Raw genomic sequence first — 12233 nt, 5'->3', positions numbered from 1 at the left:
TGCTACGGAAGCCTCATTCGTTCAATCGGCGTTTACAGTGTGTTCGCTGACAGCGTGCCTATGGCAGGGTTGGAGGATGATGGGGAAACACTGTTCAGACGAGGGGCCGGTCAGGTATTGTTACCCTTAATACCCTTTTTGAATGTTGTTTTGCACCCACAGGGGTTATACTCCGCTTTTCTGCTGTCTTTAAGACATGAAACCAAAGTAATCTCCTCTTAGCTACTGAATAATTGCGCCATCTTCTTTTTACCCCTATTATTTGCCCCCTGAATGTGCGTTGCTCATCTGTCAGAGATGCTCGCACGTGCCTTAGCTTTCAGGGGGTTAAGCTGTACCTTTTGTCAACGTGAAATCTCTGTATTAATTGTATTGTTGTTATGTTTTAGTTTCCTGTCATATTATTTCAGCTAAGACAGACTTATGAATACGTGACCCTTTCTGCGATATACAATTAAATAAAGTTAAGGTTTTCTGTATTTATGATCGCATGCTACGCTTGCATGTGTTGCATATCTGAGACCTGTGACTTACCTCTTTTCCCTTATCACAGAGTGATGACTCTGATATCTGGGATGATACAGCCCTGATCAAAGCTTACGATAAAGCCGTGTCATCGTTTAAGGTATTGGTGCATTTTATTTCTTTAGTAAAAGCTTGAAAATTACAATCCGGATTTTCTTTTTTTAATATGAATGTCAAGCACAAATCCAAATAAGAGTAGTCAGCGTAACTATACTGCTAATAAAGTATAGTGTAATCGATGAATGATTAGCATTGTTCGTAGATTGATCCAATAGCACAGATCCATTTACAAATGTCATGTTGGAAACAATATACAGTATCTCACAAAAGTGAGTACACCCCTCACATTTCTGTAAATATTTTATTACATCTTTTCATGTGACAACACTGCAGAAATGACACTCTGCTACAGTGTAAAGTGGTGAGTGCACGGCCTGTATAACAGTGTAAATTTGCTGTCCCCTCAAATATAACTCAACACGCAACAAAAGTGAGTACACCCTTAAGTGGAAAAGTCCAAATTGGGCCCAAAGTGTCAATATTTTGTGTGGCCACCATCATTTTTCCAGCACTACAGTAACCCTCTTGGGCATGGAGTTCACCAGAGCTTCACAGGTTGCTACTGGAGTCCTCTTCCACTCCTCCATGACGACATCACGGAGCTGGTGGATGTTAGAGACCTTGCGTTCCCCCACTTTCCATCACCTTTACCCTCAGCTTCTTTAGCAAGCCAGTGGTCGTCTTGGAGGTGTATTTGGGGTCGTTATGTTGGAATACTGCCCTGCAGCCCAGTCTCCAAAGGAGGGGATCATGCTCTGCTTCGGTATGTCACAGTACATGTTGGCATTCAATGTTTCCTCAATGAACTGTTGCTCCCCAGTGCTGGCAGCACTCATGCAGGCCCAGACCATGACATTCCCACTACCATGCTTTACTGTGGGCAAGACACACTTGTCTTTGTACTTTGTACTCCCGCTTCCTTCTGGGGCGACAGCCATGCAGACCAATTTGATGCAGTGTGCGGCGTATGGTCTGAGCGCTGACAGGCTGACCCCCCACCCCTTCAACCTCTGCAGCAATGCTGGCAGCACTCATACATCTATTTCCCAAAGACTACCTCTGGATATGAGGCTAAGCACGTGCACTCAACTACTTTGGTCGACCATGCCTGTTCTGAGTGGAACCTGTCCTGTGAAACCGCCGAATGGTCTTGCTCACTGTGCTGCAGCTCAGTTTCAGTTTCTTGGCAATCTTCTTACAGCCTAGGACATCTTTATGTAGAGCAACAATTCTTCTTTTTTTCAGAGTTCTTTGCCATGTTGAACTTCCAGTGACCAGTATGAGAGAGTGTGAGAGTGATAACAACAAATTTAACACACCTGCTCCCCATTCACACTTGAGACCTTGTAACACTGAGTCACATGACACCAGGGAGGGGAAATGGCTAATTGGGCCGAATTTGAACACTTAGGGGTGTACTCACTTTTGTTGCCAAGGTTTAGACATCAATGGCTGTGTGTTGAGTTATTTTAAGGGGACAGCAAATTTACAGGCTGTACACTCACTACTTTACATTGTAGCAGAGTGTCATGTCTTCAGTGTTGTCACATGAAAAGATATAATAAAAATATTTACAAAAATGTGAGGGGTGTACTCACTTTTGTGAGATATTGTAGATTAGACTGTACCCCTGAGATTTTATCCAATGTTTTGGTATGGACACCTTTATCAAAGGCAAGCAGGATCTTAGCATTTATTTTCAAATGTTTTCACTATTAAAGTTATTTTTTATTTGAAAATCAGAGAAAAGAATACATTAACACATTTTTCAGCATATTCATACTTTTAGTGTTCTGATTATAGTGTTTATTACTGGTGTGTTTGCCTTTCAGAAAGCTCTGAAGGACGGAGATAGTACAATGGCTCCTCCTATACCTGAAAAAAACTCCAGCACAAAAAGGAAAAATCGGAAGAAGAAGAAAAGCAGAAAGAAAAGCAATGCTCCACCTTTGAAGACGGTGATCTAATACTTTTATATAAAAACACTCATCCAGTTGTAATATTTTGGTTTGGTATAATTTATATATAAATGGGTCCAACTAGCTATAGATCACTGTTAGATTGTTCATAATAATTGTAATGTTTTAGGAAAAAGGCCAACTAAATCCATGCTCATGCGGTCCGATGGACATGTAGAACAACCAAGCAGGCGGGATCTACTTAACATAGACGGACACATGACTGAGGGGCAAGAGTATTTTTTGTTGTTGTTGTTGTTGTTATTATTATTATATATATTTTTATATAGCGCCAACAATTTATGCATCACTTCTTGCAATACATAATAAGGGTTATGACAAGACTAGGATTGACAGACTAGTCACTGTTATTCGTCAATTTTGTATAATTAAATCCAAATGTGGAACTCTGTAATAATTACATTACAATTAATCAGGCGCTGACATTAAAACGGAGTATTTCAGTAATGTAGGGTTTCGGAATCCTTTTACATAGCATGCACAGCGGGGTCTTAATTCTCGAGTGATCCCTTGTATTTTTGCTCTTCAGAGATGCAGTTAGTCATAGAGGTGAAAAACTCTTTAGATAGTTCACACACTAACCTGGATGAGGTGCGTAACTCTTCTGCTTTTAAAACATGCATAGTGAACCTCAAAGTATTACTCCTCATAAAGTATTACAATCAATATAAGGGAACATAAAGTGCTATTTTAAACATATACCAAGACTTTTTTATACAACCCTGTTTTTTTCAGAATGCATATTATTATTTATTTATTGTTTTATATAGCGCCATCAAATTCCGTAGCGCTGTACAACGGGTAGACGGGTCATAACAAGTAGTATGTAACATAACAAATTGACTTACGGAGACAACAGGGTCATATTTGTGCATTTATATTTTGTGTTTGCATTATTACCTACTCAACATGTATATTTCATCTTTATTTTCCAGTGGCGAGTAGGTGATGCCTGTAATGCAGTTTGGTCCGAGGATGGTAATGTTTATCCAGCTACTATCTCTTCTATTGATGCAAAGAGAGGGGCTTGTGTAGTGTCTTACACTGGTTATGGAAATTCTGAAGAGCAAGACTTGGCAGACTTGCTTTTCCCAGACAGCTCTGAAGTAGACAGTGACCAGAAGTATCAAGAACTGGTAAGGACCCTCCCATGAGTTGCACGGTTCTTCCAGTTGATGCATTGTTTCCCCAGTAGGGGTCAAATTGCTTGTTTGAGAAGCATTGATCCTTTCCCTTTCGTTCAACCCAATATTAGAATTTGAAAATAGTAAAACTTCTGAAAACCCCAAAGAAACTCTTGCATAAAAAAGATAGTTTAATTACGATCTGGTAAAATTATGTCCATAATCACCAAAGATAGTCTGTTGTAAAGTCATTTTGCAGTTTATGTTGTTGAAGCACTTCAGACAGCTTGGCGCTGTGTCCAGTCTCTTTACATCATTAATGTGTGGGATATACCCTTTCTGATTACAAAACCTGCTGAATAGATTCTACTTTTTTTCCTAAATTTAGAAATACCCAATGTTTTTATATATTTTTCTTGGTGTTGCTGGACGCCTCAATGTCGAGGCATTGCAGCAATGCCAGTTAAAGGAAGAAAGCAATCACGTCAGGCACGTTAATTGTCGTTAAGGGGCTGCATTTCCTTGACATGTCTGGCACGTCAATTGTCATCAAGGGGTTATATACCCCACTGTGATTTCTGGCTAGTGTATGTTTTGCTTATTTTCCATTCATCAGCTGTTAGGTTAGACAGTGTTTAACCCATCACATAATACTGCATGGTCCGAGAAGTGTAATTAAGAGAAAATTAGATGTGTAAGCCGTTTGGGTACGTTCTCCCTTATTTTTGTCAAGGTGTTTAGTCCTGTTTCTACAGTTGAGATACCTTTTATCCTTCAACTAGCTGTTATAATTATCTTGTCTGTTCCAGGATGTTAATGGAGATGAGCATTCTACAGATGAAAGTGATAGGTCTTCCAGGTCAGCTTCAAACAAAGATCCTCACAGTCGAACTGTACCACAGTGGAACCCTAACTTCCCTCCTGCTCCACCTCCACCATTTAACCCGGGGTTTGGCTGGGTAAGAATGCCGCATCACTAAGTTTCATTCTTTTGACACCATAGTTCGAGTACCAGGAAATGTGCATGGATGCATTGTCTGTGTAGGAAGCAACAGTGAAGCCAAGGTGTTGGGTTTGACTGTGCTTCTTAAAGACTTTTGTATATAAACCAATCTGTACTAAGTAGTCAAACACAAATTTCCCTTATTTCAGCAGCTTAAGCGAATGACCTGCAGTCTATAGCTGACATAAAAAGAACTATAGGCAGAGATGTGTCCAGTTTGCCTTAAAATTTAGCTCAACGGCACTATTAAAATTTTAAGTGTAGATTAATTGATTGGTCGGTTGCATTTGTTTTTTTTAAATGCATTCTGACTTTTAAATTCACCTTGCTTCAAGAGGGCTGAGGGTAACCCCACCTCTCATCCAGTCACTCCAAGCTTGTGTGCTTGGATTAAATGATGGGGATTAAATCCATTTTAAGGTGGGTGGAATGATCTGGATCCTATTTTGACTGCATCTCACATAACTTGTGCTCAATCTATTCTGGGGCTCAATCCATTCCAGTTGGGAGAAGCAAGCTGCCTTTAACTCGATACCTCAAACTTAAGTGAATAGGTCCCACTAGAAAAATAACGGCATCATTAAAATTAACATCAACGCATAAGTCATGCTGTACAGAGGGCCATGCTCTTGCAAATATCCAGTCTGTTAGGTTAAGGGGAACAGAAACTTGAAGAAAGCGGCTTATTGGGTAAGGATTACTGTAATTGTCTGACAATTTAGTAGTCTCTGGGACATGTGGTTTCTTTCAGAATGTAGGTTGTTGGTATTGGGACAAATTGTATGCTTCTCTGAATAGGTTTAATGTAAGAATAAGCAGGAGAGGGCTTGACAGCTTCCATGGAATTCCTTACGTTGCTCTAAGAACTTTTTGTTGTGAGTTAATCGCTTCTATTATTTGCAGCATGGTGAGAAACCAAATCCGGCACATGCCTTCCTTTCTGGTTGGCCACCTCCATTCCCCCCTGGACCACCAGTAAGTACTTTTTACATTGCTGTGAAAAAAGTATGTACCCCTTCCAGACTTCTATTTTTGCATATTTGCCACACTTAAATGTTTCAGATCATCAAATCAATTTTAACATTAGACAAAGATAACTAAGTTTTTTTTTGTTTTTTAAAAAAATTTCACGTATAGGACAAAAAAGCTATCCTACCCTACCTGGGCCTGTGTAAAAAAGTAATTGCTCCCTTAGTTACTAAATCAACCAATTAACCCCTTAAGGACAATGGGCGGTACCTAAACCCATTGAAAACAATACATTTTGAGCCCATACATGTACGGGCTTTGTCATTAAGGGGTTAACCAAACTTGACAATTGGGTTCAACTTCACTAGACACACCCAGGCATAATTACTGCCAGCCCTGTTGAATCTAAACATCAATAAAATAGAAGCTGTCTTGCAAAGTGAAGTAGGATAAAGAAATTCAAGAACAGATGAGAAAGTCATTGACCGCTATCAGTCCTGAAAGTTACTAAACCATGTCAAAGGCTTTGTGACTCCAGTGAAACAGTTTCATAAAGCTAACACAACATCCCACAATAAGATCATCATATCAACAGTCATCCTCTGGCTGAGCAAAAAACAAAACTTTTCATAAGGGTGATACAGGTTTTGATTAGCTCTTTGTCTTCAATAACTGAATCAGAAAGCTGTCTGAGACATTTTAAATGTGACGAAAAGAAATAGAAGGAAAGGGGCAAATACTTTTTTCCTCACAGAACTTTATAGGTATGTGTATGTAGTAGCAACTCTTCTACAAAGAAAAAAAAATGTAGCATGTTCAGTTTTTACAGTTGAATTGTTATTTTTCTGAAGAAGAGTAACTGCTTCTTACCAGGCAAGGTATAGAATCTTTTTTTTTTTTTCTTTGTGTCATTTGTACCATGTATTTGTTCACATTTCATGTTTAGTGTACCCAGATAAACTACACATTTTTATTTTTCTGGCCCTGTAGGGTCTTTGTAACCATATTAATACAAATGACATAATCTAATGGGACAGTGTTAAAAAATATATATAAACTAAGCTAAAACTAAAAGGAAAAAATAATGTAATCTTCTCTTCTGTAAAGTCAGAGCTGCTGCTGAAATTAAAATCTGGCATTATATTTATAGTTCCATAATTGTTGTTTGAAATAAATTACATATGCCTGGTATATAAGCTATGAAGCACTTGCCTTCAGTACATTAAACAGACCTATTTAGTTGCTTGGTTATACACGTATGACATTAATTTATTCAGTTTTGTTAATGGCATACAAAATCTTTGCAGGAAATCTCTGTTTTAGGGATTGTAATAGGGCTGCAACTAACAATTATTTTTGTAATTGATTAGTTGGTTAGTTTAATGAACAAACTGAGTGTTAAAAACAATATGCCACCAACCCCCCCCCGCCCCAAATTGTCCCCCGTGCTTCAGACTGCCTGGTGTCTACCACTACCTCTGCTGCTGGCCTGCACTTTCGTTGGAGCTTCTATGGTGGAGCACCGGAGGGTCATGTGATGCCGGTGCTCCATCATAAAAGCCCCAGCGGAAGTGGAGGGCAGCAGCGGAGGTTGTCTGCGTGCATCGTGCAGACGTTCGCCGGCTGCCCGGAGAGGAGGATCCAGGTCCCCTGCAGCGCTATGTGAGGTCTGATTATAAAGCGAATGGTATTTTTCAGAGCATTTGTTCTGGGGAAAAAAAAATCTTATATTCCATAAAATCAATTCAACTAATCTTATGCCATTTTATTATGAATTGGTTGTTGCAGCCCTAGATTGTAAATAATCAACCACGCTTTTTACTTTCTGGGACACTGGCAGCCTTTAACCATTAGCAGTTTCATAAAAAAATATGCCATATTTGTTTCTCTTTAAATCCATGTAGCTTGTTGTCCTGTAGATCTCTTAGAAAAACACAGCTTTGTATCTTAAATGTAATAAAATGCTTGTGTTTGATATAAAATTGTCACGATATTAAGGCCATTAAGTGTGAGTGCGCTAAAACATAAGCAACTCTTGTTAAGTTTAACCATGCTTTGCTTTTGTGGTCTTGCCATAAGTAGCCTTGTAATTGTTTTTTTATTAACACCAGCTTAAGGCTAAAAAAAATACACAGTGGCTAATGACATTTAAATACCTCTTGAGCACAGGTGAATTTACTCTTTTTATTTTTTTGGTTTTCCTTGGTTTTCCTAAAGCTTATTTCATGTATTTTAGATGATTCCACCTCCACCTCCCTTGGGGCCAGATACCTCTGAAGATGATGAAGCCCTGGGCAGCATGTTAATTGCCTGGTATATGAGTGGCTATCATACCGGCTATTATCTGGTAAGCAGAAACGGGTTGAATGTCAACATACCCACTGAGCAGTATGAATGAAGAGCAATCCGGGTGCACTTAAAACCTTTTTTCCCCACCATAGCAAGCAATGAAATGATAGAGTAAACATTCTGTTGGTTGCGCTGTCTTTATTTGTTTCTAATGCAAAGTAAAATGGATAATGGGATAAGCTTTTAAGGTTTGGCATGATTATGATTATGGGAGATTACACTCTCTAAATCGGATTAAAGCACAATATGTTTTCAAGGTTGGAATTTTCATCAGTAGCTATTCCACACTTTCTTTTTTCTTAGGGGGGTGGGTTGTAAAGTTAAACAAACTTAAGGTGAAAATAACATGGGGCTGAATTTTCTCATGTCTGTCATACTGATGGCCTTCCTTATACATGAACTTACCACCCATCGAATCTTACTAAATCTTACGAAATATTACTTTGTGTGTTATAGGGTTTAAGACAGAGTCGAATGGAGGCGTCATCTGGGAAATATCCTTCTTCAAAATAACTACATTTGTTCAAATGTAAGTATTTCATGTGATGAACTCTAAAGTGTGTCAAGCAGGGACTTCACCTTGAATGTAATATGGGGGGCATTATTCTGCCAGTGTGTTCTGTTTACCGTATTTGCTCGATTATAAGACGAGTTTTTTTCCAGAGCAAATGCTCTGAAAAATACCCCTGGCCTTATAATCGGGGTCTTCTTATAATCAGACCTCAACTAGTTCTATGAGACTAAGATCCAGATCCCCCCACACAACTTACTGGTACTTCTGAGTTCCCGGTGCCTAGTCTAGGCAGCGCGTAGAGCTCTACGCAATTCGCGTACACCACTTCCGCTGCAGCCGGGAGGAGGTGCGTTTAGCGGCGGGGATTGTCTGCGTCCATCGCGCAGACTTTCCCTGGCTGTCAGAGATCAGAGTTCCCCGTGATGGACGCAGACAATCCCAGCTGCTAAACGCAACTCCTCCCGGCTGCAGTGGAAGTTGTCTATGTGAATCGCGTAGAGCTCTACACGCTGCCCGGACTACGCACCGGGGAATCAGAAGCTCCGGTAAGTTTGGGGGAGGGAGTGTTAAATGGGGGGGCATAAGGCATTTCTGGAGGCCGAGTGCTCTGTGAAATGCCTTTTAACCCCCTTAATGCCACTCTGCCTCCAGAAATGCCTTTTAACCCTCTATACTCCACTCTGCCTCCTGAAATGCCTTATACCTCCCTATATGCCACTTTGCCCCATAATATGCCTTTTAACCCCCTAAATGCCAGAGTGGCATATAGGGGTATAAGGCAATTCTGGAGGCAGAGTGGCATATTGGGGGTCAAAAGGCATATAATGGGGCACAGTGGCATTTAGAGGGTTAAAAGGGATATCATGGGGCACAGTGGCATATAGGGGTTATAAGGCATTTCTGGGACAGAGTGGCAAGCCAGGGGGCAGATGTGCATAACTGGGGGGGGGGTGAAAAATGGAAATAAAAACAAAATATTTTTCTCATAGCTTTTATTTAAAAAAAAAAAAAAAAAAAAATGTTCACATGGTTTACATGAATTAACATTTACTGGTAAAACTTTTTTCCTATAGGGTCGTCTTATATTCAGGCTTTTTTTTCATAAATTAATATTCAGATTTTGGGGGGTCGTCTTATAATCAGGGTCGTCTTATAATCAAGCAAATACGGTAATGTAAGATGAACTCATCAGATATGACTAGTTCACAAGGGGGTTAGTGGCTGCGCTCTCACGGATGTGTATGAAATATATAAAAAGAAAGAAAAACACAATAGTGCAATAAGTCTCAAAGCTTATTTTTGTTTGAAATGAAGGCCACAAAGGGCTACTCACATTTGGTGGGTGCTTCTTCAGTTAGCCCCAAAGTAGACGCTTGGGCGATATGATCCTCGCCTTAAAGATTTCTTTGGCAGCACTATGTAATATGGGCTTCTTCAGTTAGCCCCAAGATGTGCATTTAGGTGGTATAATCCTTGCCTTGGAATTTCTTTAGCCTCAGCCTTTGAAGCAGTCTGAAGTGTCCACAGTTCCTTTTTGGTGAGCAATGATAGAATTGCTCACTCCTCAGCGCATAGGTGGTAAAATCCCCACCTCAGTTCATATAAAAACGTATTTATTTTAAACTTTTCGCCTAGCACAGGCTTCCTCAGATACACTCTGAGGAAGCCTGTGCTAGGCGAAACGCGTTTGTGTATTATTTTATATTAACCCTTTGTTGGTTTTTATTGTTTTTTTTATTACCAAAAGTTAATAACTGCCTAGAGATGCACGCACAGACAATACTCTGCACCTTATCACAGCATGCTTAATGTGTAGCCATATATATTGCATAGAAACTAGCTCAGTCGATGTCTAGTTATGTAAAAGCTTTGCCATAGTGTATACATCTGACATTTCCATTCTAAGTTATGTCTGTGTCCTGGCTTGGTTTGCAGCGCAGTTATGTAGTGACCAATCGGCTTCATAGTCACGGTACTACCGTGCTTTTTTAACATACCGATAAAGGTAGATAACAGAGGCAGCATTATCAAAGTTTATGCAGTAAGCTCAAATATCAGCTGTATATTTTATAATATGGCCTTATGGCTCACACGAAATGTTTGTTCTTTTTCCACAGTGACCTCCGTTGGATTGTTTAAGCAGTTTCTTAAGAAAACACAAAGACATTGGAGCGCTCTAAAACATATGGTCATTGTACGATCGCTTAACTCTATTTAGCAATATTATATTTTAGTATGGAGTGAATTATTTCACTTGGTTTTTCTTTACAATGCTATTGAAGATCATAGCGGTACATAATATATGTACTTTGTACAGTTTTTATGTTTTTGTTTAATTTCTATCCATACGCAAAGTGTAAGCGGTCACGTTTGCTTATTAGAACAGATTGCTTATTATGTCCTGTTTTCTTTAAATCAATGTTGTCCATTTTGCATGTTTGGTGCAGACTTTGGTCTCATTTAACTCATCTCTCCCAGCTGCCTCTACTGAAAGCAGGGAGGATTCACCAGTACACTTGATGCGCAAGCTCAGTAGTATGTCTGTCCTAGTCAGTGGAACCTGAGGTCATATTGGAATCAATGGCCGTAACAGCAGCTGTCCGCATGCTATGTGGACACTGATGTTTTGCTATCATACGTGATTAGGAGCTGCTACTCCTGCTTCTGGCAGTGGGAGAGCTACTGTGCATGCGCACAAAATGTGCATAATGATGATTCTTGGGTGTGGCAGCGTTGGGTGTCGAATGACATATTTTCTAACTCGAAAAAAAAAAAAAAAAAGTAGAGTGACTGCTCCAACATGAAAAAAAATACTATTCTGAGGATCCTTTCCGTAAGATTAGATGATGTATATTGCGCTACACGTCATTGGTGTAGTATAGAATGATCTTTGTATGCTCAGTTTTGCTGAATCGGCAGTTTATTTTGCTGTTTTCTTCCTGTTAGGCTGCTAACAGACTAATCCGATACTATTTGAAATCTTTATTCAGAATAGAACGCCTGATAAACCAATTAAAGGAATAAATTCAGTATTTGCAAAACCACTGACCTACATGAAGATATTCATAGCAGTGTTCATATTTTAGTCTTGCCGTATCACCTAGAACTGTTATATTTCATGATACTGGATTACTTTAGGGAGCCTCGGTTCATATCCTAAAATTGATTACACTTGCTTTGTACTGAATGTTCGTGTATCTGCTGGGTATTGAATGCAGGTGCTGGATACATGGTGATAACTGTCAGTCGCGTTATTAATCTTTCTTTTTTCCAATTGGTTTTGTGTGTTCTGTTCTTCTAGATAAACAAACTTAGTTCCAATGACATTTGATTAATACTATGAGACGTTCCAGGGAACTTTGCTGTTGCACGAATCCCTGTTTTGTTACTTTGAGAAAACTTTTGTAAGGAAACAATAAAGTTGCATATTTTGTTGATGTCTCCTCTTCTAAATATGCCCCCACCAAAAAAAAAAAAATTTGCTTAGATTAGGCAACTGATCTGTGACGTTACTTTCAAGTGGGGGGCTTAAACTACAACTGGAGTTTCCAACTCCAGTGAATAAACCCCTGTGAGATGCTGGCATGATTAGGTCAGAGATTGATCAACATTGTCTACTGGAAAAAAAATCCTATCTATGCCTCGTATCGAACCCTCAGTTTAAAATTGCTGCCCGTTTCGGTGATCACTATTAAAATATTCTGGTAGCT

At 39.4% G+C, this 12233-nt stretch overlaps 1 protein-coding gene across 2 annotated transcripts; it reads left to right on the top strand.

Moving 5' to 3' along the window:
• LOC128505143 (survival motor neuron protein 1-like) lies at window positions 1-11960 on the top strand. 2 transcript variants are annotated; one of them, XR_008355540.1, is made up of 10 exons: window positions 1-114; window positions 554-625; window positions 2418-2543; window positions 3500-3700; window positions 4498-4647; window positions 5595-5666; window positions 7897-8007; window positions 8466-8538; window positions 10641-11262; window positions 11362-11960. XR_008355540.1 is itself a non-coding variant. In XM_053475444.1 (9 exons), exons 1-8 carry the CDS (start codon window positions 61-63, stop codon window positions 8520-8522), a joined length of 843 nt encoding a protein of 280 aa, XP_053331419.1. In that variant the 5' UTR covers window positions 1-60; the 3' UTR covers window positions 8523-8538; window positions 10641-11322. The 2 variants fall into 2 exon arrangements, 1 of the variants encoding a protein (XP_053331419.1); XM_053475444.1 differs by lacking the exon at window positions 11362-11960 and having other exon boundaries at window positions 10641-11322.
• Window positions 11961-12233: the final 273 nt, after the last annotated feature.

Source organism: Spea bombifrons, chromosome 1 (assembly GCF_027358695.1).
Source record: "Spea bombifrons isolate aSpeBom1 chromosome 1, aSpeBom1.2.pri, whole genome shotgun sequence".
Classification (NCBI taxonomy): Eukaryota; Metazoa; Chordata; class Amphibia; order Anura; family Pelobatidae; genus Spea; species Spea bombifrons.
This window is presented reverse-complemented; position numbering and strand designations above follow the sequence as displayed.

Coding starts and splice junctions, on each gene's coding strand:
- LOC128505143 (XM_053475444.1), top strand. CDS start 61: ATGGCAGGGTTGGAGGATGATGGGGAAACACTGTTCAGACGAGGGGCC. Junction 115..553: donor TCAGACGAGGGGCCGGTCAG/GTATTGTTACCC, acceptor CCCTTATCACAG/AGTGATGACTCTGATATCTG. Junction 8,008..8,465: donor ATCATACCGGCTATTATCTG/GTAAGCAGAAAC, acceptor TGTGTGTTATAG/GGTTTAAGACAGAGTCGAAT.